Source organism: Artibeus jamaicensis, unplaced genomic scaffold (assembly GCF_021234435.1).
Source record: "Artibeus jamaicensis isolate MK-2021 breed Jamaican fruit bat unplaced genomic scaffold, CSHL_Jam_final contig_769, whole genome shotgun sequence".
Taxonomy (NCBI): domain Eukaryota; kingdom Metazoa; phylum Chordata; class Mammalia; order Chiroptera; family Phyllostomidae; genus Artibeus; species Artibeus jamaicensis.
The window spans coordinates 665,450-688,927 of NW_026521961.1; the positions used below are offsets into that span (position 1 = coordinate 665,450).

A 23,478-nucleotide genomic window follows, 5' to 3' on the forward strand; every position below is an offset into this window, starting at 1 on the left:
TATCTCAACCCCTTGTGGCTAGGGGCGAGAGACGACCTTTGGAATGCCAGCCGCAGAAGACAAAGCCTGTCTCTGGTAGCAAACGCTGCCTCAGCTCCTCTCTCTGCCCCCAAAGCTTGGTTGGAAGTCAATGACAGGTAAGACCCCTCATAGCAGGGGCAACCTAAGCCAGACTCAATCACTTGGGAGGCCTTCATGGAAGGACTCCAGGTGGTGGGCAGTGGGGGGGGGGGGAGGCTGCAACAAAGAGCAATGGACTCTCACCTCCCAGCTTTGACATAGCCTGAGTCCTCATGTCTTCTGGGAGAAGCGCTTCCTGGTTCTAATCCCCTTAAACCTGAATACCTGTTGGGGAGTGGTGCAACTCCTTGCCTTGCTAGAGTGTGTCCTGGGGGAAAATCTGGCACCACAAAGACTTCCTGATAAACCTGTGAAATCTGCTCTGCTAAGAGTGCTTTCATTCATATGTTAAGGGTTCAAGCAGGAAACCCTAAAACTCTGTTCCTGACAGACTGACTCATACTAAGCCCTCATATTTCTTTGAAATGTTATCTACTGTTTGATCCTTGCTGCCCTATATTCCTGTGTATTACAACCCAATAAAAGGCCCTGGAGGAGGGGGCTCAAGGCCCTTTTCTCAGAGAAACTGGCCGCTGCTGGCCTTTTTCCCCTGAGAAACTGGCCACTGCTCATGGCCGTTTCCTCTGAGAAAATGGCCACTTCTCCTCCCTAAGCAGATCACATCATGTCTCAGTTATATTTACTCTCATCCGTGGCATACATGGGGACTAATGAGGAAAGTCGCCCCACACCTAACATCATTATTTATCAGGGAAAGTAAATGAAAGCAATGATACAAATAATGATAACATTAAGTGTCAGTGAACCTGGAAGAATTATACATTGCTGGCTGAATACCAAATAAGACACCTACTCTGGAAAACAACTCAAAGTTTCTAATCAGCTTATTCCATGACCAGCAATCCCTCTTCTAGTTATATACAGTACCTCCCTTATCTGCAAGGATATATTCCATGACCCCCAGTGGATGCCTGAAACTGCAGAAGCAAAACCTTATACATACTATGTATTTTTTCCTATACCTAATGCCTATGATAAAGTTTAACTTACAAATTGGGCACAGTAAAAGATGAAGAATAGCTAATAATAAAATAGAAAAATTAAAACAATATTCTGTAATAAAAGTTCCATTGTGATTTAGTCTTTCTCCTCTCAAAATACCTTATTGTATTGCACATACAGTGTGGATACACTGGACGAAGGGGTCATTTACTTCCCAGGGCAGGGTGGAATGGGACAAAAAGAGGTTCCATAATACTACTCAGAACAGTATGCAACTGACAACATGAATTAATCTGGAATTCTCCAATTAATACTTTCAGACCACATTTGATCATGGGACTGAAACTGTGGAAAGCAAAACTGCAGATAAATGGGGTACTACTGCATCCAAGAGAAAAGTATCATACAAATGTCCACCAAAAGACTTGTACAGCAATGTTTATACCAACTATATTCATAGAAACCTACAATTCAAACAACCTAATAATGGTCAGTACCATGAGAATGATAAACAAAATATACTTACACAAACTCAGCAATAAAGGAAACTATATTACTGAGAGATACACAGTTTAGATGAATCTCAAAAATTATTAAATTGGAGCAAAAGCAGACAGACACAAAAGGCTACATACAAAGTGTATGGGTCCACTTAACATTTAGTTCAAAAACAAGCAAAAAAAATCTATGCTGACGGAAATCAGAATAGTGTTGAGATGGGTGCCTACTGACTGGAATGGAGAATGATGGAACATTTTATCTCTTGATCTGGGTGGTAGATACTCAGATACATGTGTGTTTAAAAAGTCACCAATCTGTACAGTTAAGACTTGTGTATTTTATGTATGTCAATTATACTTCAACTTTAAAATAGATTTTATTTATGTATGTTTAATAAATAGAAGGGTGAAAGAAAGGGAAATATTGATGTGTGGTTGCCTCTCACGTGCCCCCTACTCAGGACCTGGTCTGCAATCCAGGCAAGTGCCCTAGACTGGGAATAGAACCAGCAACCCTCTGGTTCACAGGCCAGTGCTTAATCCATTGAGCCACACCAGCCAGGGCTATACCACAAAATTTTTAAAAAGGTTGGAAATAAATAGATGAGTAGAAAGATACTCAGAAAATTAAACAAAAACAGTACAGTGGCAGCATTAATTTGTGACAAGGTGGGATTAAGGTAAATTGTACTTACTTCATTAATTTTGTTGTGAAAATTTAATAAGATAATTTATGAAACTTGTGTAGCACATTTAAAGTACACAGTAAAAACTAGCAGCAATTATTATTATTACAATTGCCTTGTTTCCACTGATGCCCTGGTCACACCAGCTATGAACACAGATGTTAACTAAGTACATAGGTTTGACCCTATTTGAAATGTAAGGGTAATACACATCCATCATTAAAGCACTACCTGACAGTGATGGATGAAAGTTAAATGGAAAAATCCTGTCAAGGAAATCACTGTCTAACAGAAAAGAAAGACAAACATTCATAAACCTACCTGTTAAAAAAAGATAAGGCTGTTAAGCAAGTAGACAGAGAGTATTTAAAGGGGCACTACTAAGAGGGCTGAAAAGGATTCACAGAGAAGGTGATGCCTGAGGGCATGCTACCTAACCTTTTAGGTCAGGTATCTCTAACAAAAACAGGGTACCTATCTAAAGGAAAAAAAGGGGGGATTTTTAATTTAATAATTATATACTCAGAAATAGCTGTACTCATTAAATTGCTACATATTAAAACTGGGCAGCACCTTTTAGAGTACTTCAAACGGTAGCAACTTACAGAAATACAGGATATATTAAGAGGCAGTATTTTGTTTTAAATCTAGGGACAATTAATACTTGTAATAATCTACCATTGTATTGTAACTTCCTTACCAACAGTATGCACATCAAAATATATTCTTGTGCTCATTTTGGCAGCACATATATTCAAATTGGAATGATCTAGAGTTTAGCATGGCCCCTGGGCAAGGATGACATGCAAATTTGAGAAGTATTCCATATTTTTGTCAATTACTATTTGACAAAGGGGGCACAAGCATACAATGGATTAAAAATAGTCTCTTCAATAAACAGTGTTGAGAGAACTGGACTAGTACATGAAAAAAAATGAAACTAGACCACGAACATACATCATACACAAGAATAAGCTCAAAATGGATAAAAGTCTTAAATATACGTTATGATACCATAAATGTCCTGAAGGAAACATAGGCAGTAAAATTTAAGATATCTAAGTAGCTAATATTTTCGCAGATATATCTCCCAGGGCAACGGACTACACCAAAATAAAAAACTTCTTCACAGCTAGAAAAAAACACCATCAAAATGAAAAAGGAACAGACTATATGGGAGAACATATTTGCCAGTGACATATCAGAAAAGGGTTTAACCTCCAAAGTATATAAAGAACTCACATGACTCAACACCAGGAAGACAACCCAATTAAAAAAATGGGCACCTACAAGAACTGGAGGAACAACAACAAAGACAGCCCAGAGCAAGTAGAAGGAAGGAAATAACCAAGATCACAGCAGAATTAAACAACATAGAGACTAAAGCACATTCTAAAGATCAATATATTCAGGAGCTGATTCTTTGAAAAGATAGAGGAAATCAACAAACCTTTAAGCAGACCCATCAAGAAAAAAAGAGAGAGGACCCAAATAAATACAATCAGAAATAAAAGAGGAGAGATTACAATTAATACCACAGAAATACTAAGAATTGTAACAAATTACTATAAAGAACTACATGCCAAAAATTTGAAAACCTAAGTGAAATGAATTAATTTTTGGAAAAATATAATCTTCCAAAACTCAAAGAAGAAGCAGAAAGCCTGAGTAGACCAATAACAGTAGATGAAATTGAAGTAGCAATCAAAAAACTTCCAACACACAAAAGCCCTGGACTGGATGGTTTCACAGGAGAATTTTACAAAGCATTTAAGGAAGAGTTAACCCCTATTCTTCACAGACTATTTCAAAAAATCCAAGAAGATGGAAGACTCCCAAACTCTTTTTATGAAGCCAGCATCATCCTAATCCCAATACCAGATAAAAACACAACAAAGAAAGCAAACTTCAGGCCAATATTGCTTATGAACACAGACACTAAAATCCTTAACAAAATATTGGCAAATAGCATCCAGCTACACACTAAAAAGATCATACACCACGATCAAATGGGATTAATCCCAGGGATGCAAGTATGGTACAATATTCACAAATCAATAAACATAATACATCACATAAATAAAAGCAAGGACATAAATCACATAATCATATCAATAGATGCAGAAAAAGCATTTGATAAGGAACAGTACCCATTTATGATAAAAATACTCAGCAAAGTGGGAATAGAGGAAGCATTCCTGAACCTAATCAAGGCCATCCATATATGAGAGACCTACAGCCAACATTGTACTCAATGGGCAAAAACTAAAAACTTTCCCACTAAGATCTTAAATATGAGTCATGATACCATAAAAGTCCTAGAAGAGAAGACATGCAGATCTCAAATATTCCATGCACCAATATTTTCACTGATGTGTCCCCAAGAGGAAGGAACATAAAGAGAAGAATGAACAAATGGGTCTTCATCAAAATAAAAAGCTTCTGCACAGCTAAGAAAACATTAGCAAAATGAAAAGAGAACTAAGAGTATGAGAAAACATATTTGCCAATGATACCTCACACAAGGGTTTAATCTCCAAAATATACAAAGAACTTACATGACTCTACTCTAAGAAGACAAGCAACCCAATTAAAAAGTGGGCAAAGGACTTGAACAGACACTTCTCCAAGGCGGATATACAGAGGGCCCAGAGACATATAAAAGGATGATCAGCATCACTAGCCATCAGAGAGATGCAAATTAAAACCACAATGAGATACCACCCCACACTGGTCAGAATGGCCATCATAAACAAATCAGCAAACAGTAAGTGCTGGTGGTGTTGTGGAGTAAAGGGAACCCTACTGCACTGTTAGTGGGAATGCAAACTGGTACAGCCTCTGTGGAAAACAGTATGGAATTTCCTCAAAAAACTAAAAATGGAATTGCCTTCTGACACAGTAATTCCACTGTTGGGTTTATATCCTAAGAATCATGAAATACCAACTCAGAAGAACCTATGCACCCCGATGTTCATAGCAGCACAATATACAATAGCCAAGTGCTAGAAGTAGTCTAGGTGCCCATCAGTAAATGACTGGATCAATAAACTATGGTACATTCACAGAATGGAATACTATGCAGCAGAAAGAAAGAAGGAGCTCCTACCCTTCAAGATAATATGAATGGAACTGGAAGGTGTTATGCTAAGTGATGTAAGCCGAGCAGTGAAATACAAATACCATATGATCTCTTCTATAAATGGAACCTAATTAACAAAACAAACTGGCAAGCAAAATATAGCCAGAGACATTGAAATTGACAGCAAACTGACAGTAACCAGAGGGGATGGGAGAGGGAAATAACGTGGGAAACACACATGAATGAACATGAATCATGGGTCCTTCTTTGGGACCCATGGAAGGAGCCAAAGAGGGGGTGGGATTGAAGGTAGGAGGTGGGCATAGGTAGGGAGGGGGAAAGTGGTGATGGGAAAATGGAGACAACTATATTCAAACATCAATAAAAAAAAGAAAACAAAGAAAAACTAGGACATGTTAAAAACAGCATTTCACATATGTCAAACAAATCCTTGGAATTATATAATTATGGCTATCACAAATTTTCTTTGGTGTATTTCCATGGGAACAATTTTGTTCTTTACTTTTAAGATATATGGTGCTGGGCAAGAAAACATTCTCAATTTAGAAAGAGAGAACTTCATGTTGAATCCTGCTTTATTTTGCTAGTCCTATGGGTCAAATCATTAACCTCTCTGAGCCTCCTTCTGTATGAAAAATAATGGAGTTAATACCTTAATTACTTTATGGGGTTATCTGCATCAAATAAAATTATATATATAAAATCATTCTAGCTTTAATTAATTACTGGTCACTAAATGTAATAAACTCTTAAAGCATAGTTATTTACATACTACTCCTATATTTAAACTAATTCTACTTTTGAAGATGAACAAGATTTAGGGAATTAACATGGTCATTTTCATCCTTCTACTGGTAAAAGTACCAATAAGAAAGCAGGAGAAAATATGCCCACACAAACCTTTTTCCAACCATCAATTTGTACCTGGAGGGAGATCTGAAAATGTCTAGTGTTTGGTAGCACTATATTATGAGGCCACAGTGAATTATTATTCCAAAAACAGAAACAGAACAAAAGAATGGAAGCCAGAAGTATCACACTATCTGACTTCAAATTATACTACAGGGCCACAACAATCAAAGTAACATGGTACTGGCAGAAAAACAGACACACAGACCAATGGAACAGAATTGAGAGCCCAGAAATAAAACCACAAGTATATGGGCAAATAATTTTTTAAAAAGGAGCCAAAAACATATAATAGAGAAAAGAAAGCCTCTTCAACAAATAGTGATGGGAAAAATGGAAAGCCATATGCAAAAAAATAAAGCTAGATTACAGTGTTACCTATGTACAAAATTAATTCAAAATGGATCCAAAGACCTAAATATAAAATCTGAAACAATAGAGTACACAGAAGAAAAGATAGGTACTAAACTTATGGACCTGGGTCATAGAGAACATTTTATGAATTTGACCCCACAGGCAAGGGAAGTAAAGGCGAAAGTAAATGAATGAGGCTATATTAAACTAAAAAGCTTCTGTATAGCAAAAAAACCCTGACAACAACAAGAAAGGCAACCAATCAAATGGGAGATGATATTTGCAAACCACAGCTCTGACAAAGAGTTGATATCCAAAATATATAAAGAACTCACACAACTCAACACTAAACAAGCAAACAATCCAATTAAAAAAAAATGGGAGCCCTGGCTGGTGTAGCTCAGTGGATTGAGCACAGACCTGCGAACCAGACAATCGCGGTTCGATTCCCAGTCAGGGCACAAGCCTGGGTTGCAGACCAGTTCCCTGCAGGCCAGTTCCCAGCAGGAGACGCACCAAAGGCAACCATACATTGATGTTTCTCTCCTTCCCTTCCTCTCTAAAGATAAATAAATAAAATATTTAAAAAAGTCTTTAAAAAAAAATGGGCAGAGGACCTGAACAGACACCTTTCCCAGGAAGATATACAAACAGCCAACAGACGTAAGAAATAGTGACCAATTTCACTATTTTGACCTGATCAGGGAAATGCAAATCAAAACTACAATAAGATACTGCCTCACACCTGTTTGAATGAGTATTATCATCAAGTGTTGGAGAGGTTGTAGAGAAAAAGAACCCCTCATTCACTGTTGGTAGGGGTGTAAACTGGTACAGCCACTATGGAAAACAATAGAGCAGTCCCTCAAAAAATTGAGAACGGAGTTACCATATGACCCAGCAATCCCTCTTCTCGGTATCTAACCAAAAACTCAAAAACATTTATTGGTAAAGATATATACACCCCTATGTTTATTCCATAATTATTCATTGTGGCCAAGACATGGAGACAACCAAAGTGTCCCTCAATAGATGATTGGATAAAGAAGATGTGGTACATATATACAATAGAATACTACTCAGCCATAAGAAAAGATGAAATACTGCCATCTGTGATAATACAGATGGGCCTTTAGAATATTATGCTACAGTGAAGTATGTCAGAAAAAGCTAACAACTGTATGATTTCACACATATGTGGGATATAAAAGTGAAATAGTTTGGTGGTTACCAAGGAAAGGGGAAGTAGGAGGGTAGTAAGGGGTAAAAGGGGCCAAATACATGGTAGCAAAAGAAGATTTGACTTTGGGTGGTGGGCACACAATGTCAATTGTGTATTTATCGTAGTAATGTACACTTGAAACCTATGTGATCCTATTAACCAATAAAATCCCCCTATAAATTTAATTTTTTCAAATTGGACACCAAATTATTCATGTGACCTATCTGCCCCATGATTTTTCAAGAATCTCACCTCTAGAGTTAACTATGATTTGAAAATGAAACTATGAAAAATACTTAGGAGTTGGTACCCTCTTTTCCCTTAATGCAAAAATGTATTTTACTTGGCTGATACAATACAATTAATGAATTTACTCATAACGAGAAGAACAAATAAACTATAATCTAAATCTAGTTTACTATTTATACAACTAAATTTGAACTATTCACTGGGCAACTACAAAAATCCAAATTCTAAATGTATAAATTCTAAATGTAGGGTTTACCAAAAATATTCTAAATGTAGGGTTTACCAAAAATACCCTACCATTTATTCTAAGCTGCATCCCTCTCCCAAAGATCCTTCATATCACTGTGGTCTCAAAATGATTTGGACAAAGACTAGGAAGGATATCTAAGCTTATTTATATGTCACTTTCATTTTACCTCTTAATGATAAAACCAAGGCAATAGAGAGTCCCTCCTTATAACTTGGTAAAAACTTAAAGAAAATGAAAGTTACTGCTTCTGCTATATATGTAATTCCTAATCATTATACCTTTTAAATGATAAAAACTTCTCCCATAAATATACTGTCATTGTTGTTATTGCATAAAAACAAAGTGTCCACTTTTTACTGTGAGAAAGCACTCTGCAATTCTTAACACAAAAATTTGTGGAAATAACCTCAACTTTTGGCCCTACAGCCTTAGGTCATAACATTTCTCATCAGAATGATTAATCTTTATGAAAAGCCAGGAAAAGACAGAGCCACCCACTTTTATATTTTCATTCTTTGAGGAAAAAAATCTCAATCCAGCTCATGAACTGTAACCATCATTTGTAAAAAGTATGTAATCCATCAAGAGTACATTTTGATTATAAGATAACAAGATCATTATCTTTCTTATTCTTTGCACTGAGAAAAGTGTACTGACATTAAAAGTGGTTCTAGCTTAGTTTTACTTAGAAATCTGATAAACCTTTGTCCAGGAACCAACTAACCTTTAATAACAAAGTTACTTCATTTTTCCCTTTTCTGCTTACTTGAAAGAATATAAACAACAAAGTATAACTTTTCAAAAAACCTCCTCCATTGACACAGGACTCATTTCATTCAACCTTATCCATGGATTAGAGACTGTAGAGTATGTGTTTTTCAGGTAAGATATTAAACAAGATACGAAGCTTCCTACAGCTGTTGTAAGCCATCATGTGTCTGTGCACACCCAAGCACCTGCATGTCTGCTTAAGTAGTAAAGCAAAAGGATCACTGCAGACAAATGGAAAGGGAAAGAAGAAAAAGTGTGAATAGGTAGAAAGAGAAACTTTCTACAGTCTCAGGGAGACTGCTATTGGCTATAAGTAAAAGCTTTAATCTAAAAGGAGCCAAAGTTGAGAGGATTCTTAAAGACTTCGGTTTTATGCCTTTCCATCATTACTTTCTTCCCTCACTTATGAACAGCTTGAGTGGGGAGTAAATGAGCTCTAACCTTCAGGAAACTTTGCTCTAGAGGAAAGAAGAAAGTATTAATTATTCAAGGTGAGTTATGAGAAGGATAGAAGTCATTTAAAAATAGGGTGGGGTGAAAATGGATAAGGAATATGGGTGTGAGGAGGGCAAATAGAGGGAAAAGTATAGGAAAGAAAAAGAAAGAGAGTGCTGAGAAAATAGTCTGGAAACTAAAATGATAAAACAATCAACTTGTTCATTTAACATAATTCATTTACCTGTGTTATTTTTTCTATCCCCTGGAAGTTGTGCTTTTCAAAATGTTCTGCTATATTCAGGAAGGTGTGACGTTCTAGGTAGCAGCAATTACTTAGGACTATCAAAAGTTGCTGTTCCTAAAAGCAAAACAAATTTTTAGAAAATTACATTTATAATAACAAATTGAGAGTCTAACAAGTATCATTTATCACTTATTAAGTTTCATTATAATCTCTGGTGTTTAATACCAACATTCAATACTTTGGCGTTCTTTGGCTCCTTCTTTTGCAATATTAACATAGAGAGAAACATACAATTCTATAATTCTACTAATTGCTCATTATTATATAAGACACAAAAGAGTCAAATAATATTCCCTTTGAAATTCAACAACTGTATAGAGACAAAGATTGATGAAACACAGTTAACTAGTAAAGTAGGATCAGCTGTTGTTCTTATGAAAGGGGTTCATGTTACTAGTTATTTTACTTAATTCTTTGTGTACAAAATAGCTATAAAATATTTTTAAGTGACTACAAAAATTGTAGAAACCTTAGAAAATAGTTTAAAAGAGAATGATAATACAATCTATGTGATGGGCTTCTTCAAAAACTTGGACCGTCACAGAATGTTTTATGTAGAACAGTCTCCCTCTTTTCAGTAGTGAAGGCACAGAGCGTAGGGCACTCTGCCCCAGTATCAGGATTAGAGAGGACTAGAGCCCCATGGTCTGTACTCTCCAGAGTTCTAGCTACTTAAAGTAATTTCTCATCAAAATTACAGACCCCAATGCTGATAAATAAAACATCTTTTACAGTTCAGAAGAATTCTTTTCGTAAACAGAATTCCAGGAATGGCATCTACCACTACTATTGTGGCTCACAGAAAGTACTTTCTCTGTGCTTTGTCAGGTTTAAGAGCATTCTCTGGAACAAATGTGACTAATTCAGGGCCTTAGTTTAAGATCCCTTGACTAAAAACTTAGGCAGAAACCACTTTCCAGGAAAAGTTCTCACCCATATTTGTTTACTGTTTTATATGTAATCAAAATAACTTATGTTAAGGTCAATATGATAAATAGGCCCCTGTCCTTCGGGGTATTCAAACCATAGATAAAATGTACTCTTTAATCTCAATTGCCAAGTACAGATTATATCCCTCAACAATATCATTTAGCCCCATCAAATTTTTTAAAACTTTCTAAGTTTAAAGGCATTTAATATTTAATATGTTCACATATTTAATATGTCCCAACCTTTATTTCTAGTAGAATGTAGTCTACTCCATGCCTCTCTGGTTATCAACAAATATAATTAAAAGGCCAAGAAATTATTAAGGTACCTTCAAGCAAACAAAACATTGCTGATAGCCCTGATAACCTATGGATGGGAAATGGAGTACAGAAAAAGGTAAAGAAGGTTATAGTGTATATGCTCCTCCTCCATATTTTCAATTTAAATGGCAAGTAAAAACCAGAAAGAGAGCAGTGAACAGCAATGGAAAGGTGCACAGGTGAGGCTGGGATATTCCCTCCTGCCCTAGATCTGTTGTTATCTTTATGTGGTCCCTGTACAGCACATGAAATAAAGTAAACATATCTCACTAGCCACTCTAAATATGCTGCAATCCTTGAAATTCTCATCTGGACTAATTGCCTTATCTTTCAAAAGTCTTCCCTATAAATATTAGCCTTATCTAGGAGTCCACCTGAGCATGCTGAATCTTTTAACCCCTATTAATTAACTATCTTTAGTTGAAGGAAAATGGTTCTTCCCATAAAATGGAAAAACTATTTGGGTGATTTAAAGTCTTACCCTTAGTAAGTATCCCCCTCCTCAAATCTAACCAATCATAAGAAATAAAAACTAGAAAGAACTGAATAACACAATCAAATAATCAAAAGCTTATAACAACTTAGATAAATATATGTGTTTGAAAATAGCAACCCAACCTATGAAAGGGAGAACTTGCAGATTAAGGACTATAGCCCTATCTATGTATTATTTCGATTATTCCTCACCAATCTCTGAGGTATAGGCATGATCACCCCAATTTTGCCCAAGAGAAAATTGGACACCCTCAGTGATATGCCCAAGGTTATTCAGTTAGTAAGAAGCAGATCAGGAAAAACCAGTGTCTGCTGACTTCAAACCTAGACCTCTTTCTACCATAATCGCTCTGCTGGATAATAGAACAAGACCTTAAGAAGATCTCAATAGACTTCCACCAAGATGGAGGCGAAGGTGTAAGCACTGTGCCTTCTCCCACAACCAAGTTTAAAAACTACAAAGTTTTAGCAACAAAAACGCAGCCAAACCACAGAAAATTGAACTACACGGAAGTCTGACAACAATGAACCCTTAAGCCAAACTGGTAAGAGGGGCAGAGCCAGCAGCAGAGCGGGGTCGGGCAGGAAAGATCCACCTGACTGACCTGGGCACGCAACCCAGGCGCACCTGCAGCCTTAGGCAGATCCCAGGTCCACACCTGGGCGGACCCACTGAGGGCGCAAGGTGGTGGACTCACTGAGGGCTGACCAAAGTCACACAGTTGAGCACAGATAAACCGGTGAAGGAGCAAAGCGGTGAGACAGACCGTGCAGACCCCAGTGGCGGAAAGTGGCAGAGGGGACCTCCATTGTCCCTCTCTGGCCCCGCCCCCACATACAGTGTCACAAAACAGCGACCTGGGTGGCCCCACCCTGGTGAACAACTAAGGCTCTGCTCCTCATACGTAACAGGCACAAACAGATCAAAACATGGCTCGAGAACAACTCAGAGCCCCAGAGCCCATGAATCTAAGTGAACAAGAAATTGCAAACCTATTGGAGGCAGAGTTCAAAACACTGGTGATCAGGATGCTCACAGAACTGCTTGATTTTAGTCACAAATTAGAGGAACATATGAAGGCTAAACTAATTGAAATGAATGGAAATGCACAAGAAACCAATAGTAACAGAAAGGAAACTGGGACTCAAATCAAAGGAGTGGACCAGAAAGAGGAAAAAAATTACCAAACAGAAAAGAATGAAGAAACAAGAATTCAAAGAAATGAGCAGAGGCTTAGGAACTTCCAGGACATCTTTAAACGTTCCAACATCCGAATTATAAGGGTACCAGAAGGGGAAGAGGAACAGCCATGAGTGGAAAACTTATTTGAACAAATAATAAAGGAGAATTTCCCCAATCTGGCAAAGGCAATAGACTTCCAGGAAATCCAGGAAGCTCAGAGAGTCCCAAAGAAGTTGGACCCAAGGAGAAACACACCAAGGCACATCATCATTACATTAGCCAAGATTAAAATGAAAGAGAGAATTCTAGAAGCAGCAAGAGCTAAGGGGACAGTCACCTACAAAGGAGTTCCCATCTAACTGTCAGCTGATTTTTCAAAAGAGACCTTACAGGCAAGAAGGGGCTGGAAAGAGGTATTCCAAGCCATGAAAGGCAAGGACCTACATCCAAGATTGATCTATCAAGCAAAGTTTTCATTTAGAATGGAAGGGCAGATAAAGTGCTTCTCAGATAAGATCAAATTCAAAGAGTTCATCATGGCCAAGCCCTTATTATACGAAATGTTAAAGGGACTTATCTAAGAAAAAGAAGATAAAAAAGATGAACAGTGAAAGGACAGCAAACTCACAGTTACTAAGATCCACACCTAAAACAAAAACAAAGAGGACAGTTAGATCAGGAGCAAAACCATAGAAATGAAGATCACTTGGAGGGTTAGCAACAGGGGAGTGGGAGAAGGAGGGGAGAAGGTACAGAAAATAAGTAGCATAGATGGTAGGTAGAAAACAGATAGGGGGGAGGGCAAGAATAGTATGGGGAAATATAGAATCTAAAGAACTTGAGACAAGTGGTCATAAACTAAAGGGGGGAATGGGGGGAAGGGTGTGCAGGATGGAAGGGAATGAAGGGGGGAACTAGAACTGTAATGGCATAATCAATAAAATATATTTTAAAAAAGATCTCAATAATCTGGGTGAAATATAACAAGATACCATGGGAGGGGAAAACTAAGGAAATTAATTTGGTACAAAATACATAATTTTTAGAGAGTAAAATGAAAGAGATAAGGTCCCATAAGTAGCAGAAGCAAGTATGAAATGTGGGGTTTTGATTCACAGTAAGCTCAATATAAATCAACAGAAAGATGTAACCTAATGTGTGGTTCTGATTGCTTCCCAGTAGTCAGGGTCACATTGAAGTCAGGTATCCACTCTTGAAGAAGGACTAAAGTAGACTCAGGGGAGAACTGCCATATCAAGTGACTACAAGCTCATGAACTGGGAGACATCTATATAATTTAGAAAGCATGTCAGTGAGATTCCAAGCACATAGCAGCTGTTTTCAAACACTGTAAAGATTATCATGTAATGGAGGGAAAAAAGGGAAGGAAGGGTTTATAGGAACATCTATAAAGGACACATAGACAAAACCAAACAGGGGCAGGATCCAGGGTGGGAGGTAAAGGTGGCTGGGGTGGGGGTAGTGGTCAGGGGAAATGGAGACTACTGTACGTGAACAACAATTGAAAAAAAATTACAAAATAAAATAAAAATAAAGAAATTGGGCTTGTTCTAATTTCTTAGAAAAGACAGAAAAAAGCGTAGTTGGTCAGATGGCTGGCAAGGCCTTTCTCAATTTAGAAGGACCTTTCCTCCACCTCATGACCTCTTCTAGCCCTCTTTGTTCACAATGGAAAGGATGGCTTAAACTCTCCAGCGCAACTTCCTTCGTTCCTATTCACTCTTGTTCTACAGATGGCCCTTGAGTGGTCCAATGATTTGGTTCTCCCACAGCCATACATGGCCTCCAAACTGCCAAGGTCATGAGACTCTAGTTTTAATCCAATCTAACCTGATAGTCGTTCAGTCTAAGACACTCTTATATATTCCTTTGTTTAAATATTTTTCCCATCTGTCTCAGGAACATCTCTCTGTAAGAATTTCCTTCTGATTATTTCTTCACAGAAAATTTCAAGGCCTCTGTTCCTAGACATCATTTAAATACTGGTACCCCCAAATTATTTTTGAACATCTGGCTCTTCTCTTAATCTACTACTCTTTTTTCTGGTATTATCATTCATTCCCAGGCCTTATTTTGCCAATTCATAAATCTATACCTAGACTTCTCTCCTAGGGTCCAAGTAAGTACAGTTCATCTTCCATTAAATATTTCTACCTGAATGATACTTGTTCAATACATCTAGACCTAAACCAAATTTTTAGTCTTTTTTTAGAAACTTTTTTCTTCCTAAATTCTCTCTGTCAATCCATTAACTAATAGATTTTATTAAAAATTACTTTTTTATTAAAAGTATAGTTTGATTAAACTATACTTTTCCCAATATAACAAATTGCTTACTTAGGAATTAATATTTATAAATATAAAACATGCAGAAATGATATAAGACAGAAAATTTAGGTCCTATGTTTTCCTTCTTCGGTGACACACATATACACATACACCCATCCTTCAAACTAATGACAGACCAGAGAAGATTATTTGTTTTTAAGATAGCTGGAGTTTGCATTATAACAGCTAAATTTATGTGTGTGATAAAGTATGTTTGTGAATCATCCCTAAAATATATACATGTATATATTTTTAAAGTGTGTATGTACACATACACATATATACATACTTATATACATATATATGTATTTGTGTGTGTGCATGTTTGGCTTTGTTTTGCCACAGAACTCTGTGTTCAAATGAAATGCTATTAGGGAACTTACAGAAATAACATAGAGAAAAGTAGAGCTTCTTTGGTTAAAGAGGAAAAATGTGGAGGAACTCTCTAGCACCAGGGAACTGCTACGACACCTAATTCACACTCAAGAACCTATATGATGCAGAGAATAGCTGGAACTACTTAACTTACAACTTCATCTAAGAAGATTTTAAGTGAAGAATATATACAAAGTTATATTTTTATTAACATTTTCACAAAATAAAACACAACTCCAAAGTAAAGAGTATTAAGTTACAGCACTAATAGTAGGTAATTTAGATAGATTATGAAATTGTCATTAGTCTTAAAATGACATGTTTTACTCTCTATTTATCATCTTAAGTATCATCTTACTTACAGAAGTCAAACTGAAGTCTTCATGAATACTTCCAAACAAATCAGGAGAAGAAACATCAATGGAAAGACTAAATATAAAACAAGAAAGAGAACAATCAAAACAATAAAATAAAAATGCTAACATAAAGTTATATGTCAACTCTATCAATAAAATATGCAATAAGTCTTATGTTAATTTAACTTTAAAATATTTTGGTCGGTTCTCTGGGTAGTGGGAGTCAAAATGGCAGAGTAAGTAGGTCCTTAGTTCACCTCCTCACATGGACACACCAAAACTATAACTAAATATAGAGCAATCTTCACTGGGAGCAATCTGAAGACTAGCTGAACAGATTTTTCTATAGCTCAGGATATAAAGAAAAAGCCACATCTATATGAGTAGGAGGGCAGACACACAGGCTGGTCAGGACCCACTACCCAGTGTGGAGCTCCACAAGTGGAAGGGATACCACCACCATGGTGGTCCTCCCTGAATACAGAGGGGTCTGAATCCCATACCAGGTGTCCCAGCCCAGAGGACTTATACCAGGAAGAGGAAGCCCCCATAATATATGGCTTTGAAAACCAATGAAAGACTCCACTCTTTAAGGGCTAAAATGGAATACAAACTCACTCACTACAAGTCCCAACACTGAGGCAGTTGGAAAAGTACCTGAATCAACCATGCAGGAATTATATTAACTAGCTTTAGGGCAAGCAGTCACCCTAAAAGGAACAATGGGAATTTTCTCCAGGGACCAAAGTGTTGGCAAATGCCATTATTTCTTTGTTTCCTCTATTTTACTCTCCTTTAACCTAGCCTGCCTGGCACAGGCCAGTGCAAATTCTGACACTCTACACCAACACCCCACCCTAGCTTTCATCAGAGGTCACACCCCAGGTTTTGTCCAAGCAAAAATGACTTCAAAGTGGCTCCAAACAAAGCATGTGCCTCAACCTGCTCTGGAGTCCCACCTAAGCAGCTTTACCACTAACACAGGTGGCAGGTGGACTCAGCCAGAAGCAAAGTACTTCTCAAGCAGCTCCAGGATCAGCAAAACCAGTACACGGCCTTGACCAGCACCAGAGCCTCCCCATAGTGGCTCCCACTCTGGAGAGCCAGCCCCTTCATACCAGATCATCCTCAGCAGTCAGCCAATTCTCATATCCAGCTGGCCTGGGGACACCCTCCACACAGGAGTTCCAACAGCAATTATAGTGCAACTACAAAAAGGAGGGTGCACAGAATCCACACAGGGCCATTCCTGGAGCATGTAGCTCTGGTGACAAGGAAGAATTGCACCACTGGGCCCCAAAGGTCACCTTGTACATAACACCACTCTTTCAAGGCTGATAGATGTAGCTGATCTATGTAACACACAGAAACAAACAAAGAGATATAGGCAAAATGAAGAAACAAAGAATGTGTTCCAAAAAAGAGATAAAACCCCAGGAAAAAAATATGAAATGAACTGGAGATAAGCAATCTATCAAAAAAAAGAGTTCAAAGTAATGGTTATGGAAATGCTCAATAAATCTGGGAGAGAAATGGATGAACTCAGTGAAAACTTGAACAAAGAGAGAGAAAAAATAATAATTAGAACTAAGAATACAATAAACAAAATTGTTACCACAAATATAGAAGGGGATACCATAAATCTACTCCTTAAAGATATAACAGAATTATAATAAACACCTTAGTAGGAATTCCCTTCTTTAAACCCCACCAACATATTTTAGAATTCATACTACAGGCCTACAGGTGAAAATATCAAATAATACTTTAAAACATAAAAAAGAAGCAATAAAGATAATGTCAAAAGAATAAACTAACAATAATGAAAAACACAACCTGATAGAAAATATAGAAGAATGAAACAGAATACAAAGTTCCAAAATACACTGTACTATATATTAAAATTCAATAATGTATGAAACAAAAAATGTAACAAAACAATAGGAAGTAAAGATTTATTTATGTAGTTATTTATTTTTTAAAGATTTTATTTATTTATTTTTAAAGAGAGGGGAAGGGAGAGAAAAGGGGAGAAACATCAAGGTGTGGTTGCCTCTCACACACCCCCTACTGGCCTGCAACCCAGGCATGTTCCCTGACTGGGAATTGAACTGGCAACCTTCTGATTCTCAGACCATCACTCCATGCACTGAGTCACACCAGCCAGGGCAAGGAATGATTTATTTAATCAATCATGTCAGAGAACTGATTAACAATACAAATTCCTGGTGGATTAACATGTTAAACATACAAAAGCAAATTAATCAAAAACTAGAAAAATTAAGTATTTATTAGGTCTCAAAGAGGTGATTATCTTCTATACTGAAGGGAAAAAATAATACCAGGAAATAGGCAAATAGGTAAAACTTCAGAATTTTTCAAGTATGAATTTAACAGGCATTTATTTCAGTATTATATGTGTCAAAGCATAAATTTTAGGTGCACAAGTTATACATCCCAATGTCATTCAGAAAAGCTAGATTAAAAAAAATCCTACAGAACTTTATTATGAAAGAATTATCACATGGATTTGCAAATATCAAGAATCAAGGTTTGTCCCCTGCACCCCAAATAAACCTGACCCAGAATTAGCCTCACTCACATAATTAGTTTTTAACAAGATTATTAGTGGAATCCTCTATACTGGAATTGTGAACATTAACACAAAGAAGTTATATATTTTAATTATCTACTCTTATTTATTGTATAAAACTTCTTAATTTGGATAATTAATGAGCTAATCTTATGTTCAGTTTGCTCAACATGTCTCTAGCAATGCTAAGATGAGCTCAAAAGTGAAAGAAATTACGGGGAGAATATAGGTCAAATATGGAAAAATATAACTAATATAAATATTTGTCTCTCTTATTGGAAGTCTTAGGATATAAGGCCAAATACAGAACATCAGCCTGTATTTTTAATCCTCCTAAATGCAAGAATGACATTAATTTTAGTTTTACTTACTGTGTAGTATCTATATCTGCATCAGGCTTAATGCTCAATTGTTCCAGACAATATATAAAAATCTAAGTAAAAAAAATAAGAAGTTTCAGTGACATGACCTCTTAGATCCTAAATTCATTTGAACATTAAAAATAATTTTATGTAAATAAAAAAATCAAGAAATACATATCCTTATAAGAGGTATATAGGTATGTATCTCCCATAAGTGATATTATATCCACCAATGTATATTACATAAATATGAGACAATTAAAAGCATCTATATTTTGATCCAAATATTGAGTTCTTACATATATTTTAGGAAAAACACCTTTTCCTTTCTCTCATTCATTTGCTTGCATGTTCAAATTTACGTGCCCACAAAGCACGGGACCCAAAGGACTTTACACTCTGGACACAAAGTAAACAACTATAATGTCATTTAAGCTTTTATTTATTTATTTATAGACAGAGGGAAAGGGAGGGAGAAAGAAAAGGAGAGAAACATCAATGTGTGGTTGCCTCTCACATGTTCCACAACAGGGGCCCAGCCAGCAACCCAGGCATGTCTTTGACTGGGAATGGAACTGGAGATCCCCTCAGTTCTCAGGCTGGCACTCAATCCACTGAGCCACACCAGCCAGGGCCTATCATGCCATGCAATCAGTGCTCTAACAGAAATATATATAAAGTCCCATGAGAACACAAAACAGGGGAACATAATATAAATGAAATATTACGGTATTACGAAAATAAACTAGAATTTTACCTTGAACTTTATTTTGTTACATGACTTATTATAAACTATCATATACAGATAAAAAAGAATACATATTTAATATAGTATATGTTTATACATATATTCTAAATAAGAGAGGGTTGGCAAATACTTTGCATTACTTCAGGCTCAGGGCATCGGTGCTTTTATTTATTACCTGCATGATATTGATGCTTAGTTGGCAAACTTCCTCCTGTGCTTTAGGTTGTTGAAATACCTGTCACAAAGAACTTTGATGAAAATTTTTGGACTTTCCTAAAAAAACACAACTTCTGTTTACAAAGTTCAGTATAAAAAGTTAATACATGGAAAACTGCCTCCAGTGTGTGTAACCTATTCTGAAAAAAGGACCACGAATGAAGAGCTGGAGTACAGGAAGTATTTCAATCTATAGTGATTCTGCCCTGAGAAGATGTTGACACAGAGCTGCTTAACAACACCTAAGTCACTTGTTTACTCTGTACACAAAGTGTTAACAATGCCAAGTAGCTTAGCTGCAACACAGACATTCACATCTTTAACTTCCATCGGCCTCTCTTGGAATCAAGAAATCCACAATCTATATAGTTACAAGCAGTCAGAGAGAAAAGCTCTTATGTGAAATGACTCAAACTTTACAACTGTGATTCAGAACGGTTCACTGGGAAAGGCTGAAATAGAGGTTGAATGTAACAGAGCACTTACACTGGCTTCTCCAGGCTTGCAGTCTAGGACTCCTTTAAGTGACTGCAGAGAATGTACAATGCACTGTTCAAAATGATATGGCTAGAGGGGAAAAATATGTAAAATTCAAAGGAAGCATTAGTTATTAGGACATTTAAAAGAAGTGAATATGGTCAAAAACTCTCAATTTTTCAAATCTATGGAATAGAACAGAGATGCAAATAATCCAGTCATGGAGATTTAGTTTTTCCATGTTTTGCACCTGATATTTAAAAATGGCTGAATTTGAAACTCTCATACCCATCTAATTCAATAAGAAGTCAGGTAAAACTAAAATTTTTCTTCAAAATTCTACTCTTCTGAGAGGAAAATGACACAATAAAAGGCAAACACATATAATGATTTGCAGGGTTTATATTTTAAATCCTGCTTGCAGGGTATAGTCTGAATGTACTCCGTCTCTTGGATCTTCCACATCTCTGCTACTGTTCAAGACAATTTAATGTTAATGATGATCCAGAAAAGATCCAGGATCTTTAATTTGAAAAGTCAATATAATCATTTTCTATGTACATTGAATCAGAAAATGAAACTTCAAAAACATACAACAAATGGCAGTCAATGAATTTCAATGAATCCTAACATCTTAGCTTCTAACTGTATTTAAGATATTATTCTGTGCCAAGCATTCGCTAGGTAACAGGGATATAACAGTAAGAAATACAGAGTTCTCAGTCAGTGTATATTCTAGGGTGACACTAACCATGAAAGTAAGATTCAACAAAACTGTTACTTTTTATTTAAAAAAGTAAAAGTACATAAATAAGTATAATCCCAAATTTTCATGAAGAGAGTAAGTGGAACTCAGACAAAAATGGTGATAGAGGGAGATGAATTTTAAATAGGATAGTTAAAGAAGGTCCCTCCTGAGACAGTGAGAACATTTAGGCTGAGAGTTGAAGAACAAGAGGAAGCAGCCCCTAAAAGGAAAAGGGAAGAAGGAAAGTGACTCCAGAAGGGAGACAGCATGTGCACAGGCCCCACCCAGGGTGGACAAAACCTGACAGGGTTGAGAGGCCACACTGTGTCACAACCATGAGTGTGGACAGGGGAGTTGAAGAGTAAAGCTAAGGATCTGCATTTCATTCAGGGGCATGGAACTGTGCAAGGCTCAAGGTTCAAATAAATCAGCTCTGTGTAAAAATCTGGAGTCAGAACCTCGCCTCAGTTTACATTTCAATTTTTAAAAGAATTGGGGGAGAATAAAAGAAATAGACATTTGTACACAAGAGGAAAAAAAGAAGACACATTTATTTTCTAACAAAAAGGAACCCAGATTTAATGAACAGTTAAAATAGTGCCTCAACTTTAATGCTGCACTTTGAAGCCACCAGAGGGCACCATACAAAATACTTAAAAGTAGAAGTACCCAAAATAAAAAATATTGGGGGTAGTGGTGATTATAGGATGAAATACCAACTGCACAGAGAATATTTAAAAAGTCAAAATGTTTTGTTAGATACCTGATCTTATCCACCCAATGTACCTGACTCAAAAAGGATGAAAATCTAAGATGTTAAAATAGTAACAATTAAATCCAAAATTCAACTGTGAGTAGTTAAATGGTAAAGTTCATGTGTGGTTACTGAGATATCTTATATTAAAATTTGAACTAGGTTTTCTTATTTTTGTTTTATATATACACCTATCAATACAATAAATAGATAGAGAATACAGTAGAGCCCAATGAGTAGTTTCACTTAAACTGGAAGTTTAACTGGAAGTAGTTTCAGTTAAACTGTGAGTATATGAGAGTCAAAACACCTATTTTTTTTAAACAGAAACAGTGCTATCTCTGCATATTGCCAGTGAATCACCAATTTAGTTGATATAAGAAATTATCACAATCATTCCAGTTCTTCTGGAAGAAAAAAAAATTCTTAGTTATCCAGATTTTAAAAAGGCAGAAAATATTTTCAACATGAAAAAAACAGGATGCTTTCAAATAAACTATTTCAGAGCACTGAAGTACAAATTAAAGATAATACTTCCACTGAAAGAATAGTCATAATGAGGCAAAGCTGTATGTTCATTTATTTAGCATAATAATATAGGAATGTTATCCTACCCCCACCACAGAGAAAGAAAAACATAATCTCATTTCAAATTAATGGGACTGGTACTATAGAAACCTTAACAAAAATAAATTATAGGCACATAATTTAAGTCATTGTTCAAAGTCTAAGAGTTTTAACAATGTTAGTTACGTTACAACACTCAAAGCTGGGACATATGTAGAATTTTATTCCAAGTACTGATTCACTTTATCTCCTCAGTGAGGTCCACGCTGAATAGCTAAAGCCATGCTCAGCTTTATCAAGTCCACCATGTTGGTATGTTTCTTCAATAAACTCTGATTAGAAGGACTAGCGGACACCAGAACTGTAACTTCTTGTGGGTCATTCACCTATAAGGTGTGATGCTTTTAGTTTTGTGGCTTGTGTGTGGGAGACCAAACATAAAATTAGTTATAGAGGTTACAGTTTCTTATATTATAGTTAAAATTTAAATTGACTACAAATAATTTTATAGTAATCATTTCAAAGCATTTTCTTTTCTTTTTTAAAAAGGTTGTATTTATTTATTTATTTATTTATTTATCTATCTATCTATCTATCTATCTATCTATCTACTTATAGAGAGAGGGGAAGGGGGGAGAAAGGGAGAGAAACATCAATGCTTGGTTTCCTCTCACGTGTTCCCCCACCAGGGACCCAACCCATAACCCAGGCATGTGTTCTCAATGGGAATCGAACGAGCGTCCCTTTGCTTCTCGGGCCAGAGGTCAATCCACTGAGCCACATCAGCCAGGGCTCAAAGCATTTTCAAAGAGGCTGCTATCATGTGAGCACACACTGGGACTTCAAGTGTGACAGCTATCAGGTAAGAATATACCTGGAGCCTAGGTGTGGAAGCTATCTGGTAGACACATACCAGGTGGCATGGCACCTCAGACATGGCAGCTATCAGCAAGAACACACTGAAACCCCTGATGTGGCAGTTACAAGGTACAAACACACCTGGAGCCCAGGTATAGCTGCTATCAGGTAGGCACATACTAAGACTTCAGGCATGGCAGCTAACACACAAGCATACACTGGGACCGCAGGGTGGAAGCTACCAGGTAGGCACATGCTGGAACTCCAGGAGTGGCAGT

At 36.6% G+C, this 23,478-nt stretch overlaps 1 protein-coding gene and 1 non-coding gene across 6 annotated transcripts in view; one reads left to right on the forward strand and one right to left on the reverse strand.

The window, feature by feature from the left end:
- EXOC2 (exocyst complex component 2) overlaps positions 1 to 23,478 on the reverse strand; it is a 272,371-nt gene that overhangs the window by 72,704 nt on the left and 176,189 nt on the right. For all 5 annotated transcript variants that reach the window (XM_053672552.1, XM_053672553.1, XM_037142694.2 and 2 more), the window contains 5 exons: positions 20,283 to 20,363; positions 19,756 to 19,815; positions 18,842 to 18,903; positions 15,884 to 15,950; positions 9,807 to 9,923 (listed from right to left, as the gene is read on the reverse strand). In XM_053672552.1, coding sequence (XP_053528527.1) covers positions 9,807 to 9,923; positions 15,884 to 15,950; positions 18,842 to 18,903; positions 19,756 to 19,815; positions 20,283 to 20,363 — 387 coding nt within the window. The remainder of the gene's footprint in view (positions 1 to 9,806; positions 9,924 to 15,883; positions 15,951 to 18,841; positions 18,904 to 19,755; positions 19,816 to 20,282; positions 20,364 to 23,478) is intronic.
- Positions 2,999 to 3,102, forward strand: LOC119047280 (U6 spliceosomal RNA). The gene has a single exon (XR_005082121.1). It is a non-coding gene; the product is annotated as a U6 spliceosomal RNA (small nuclear RNA).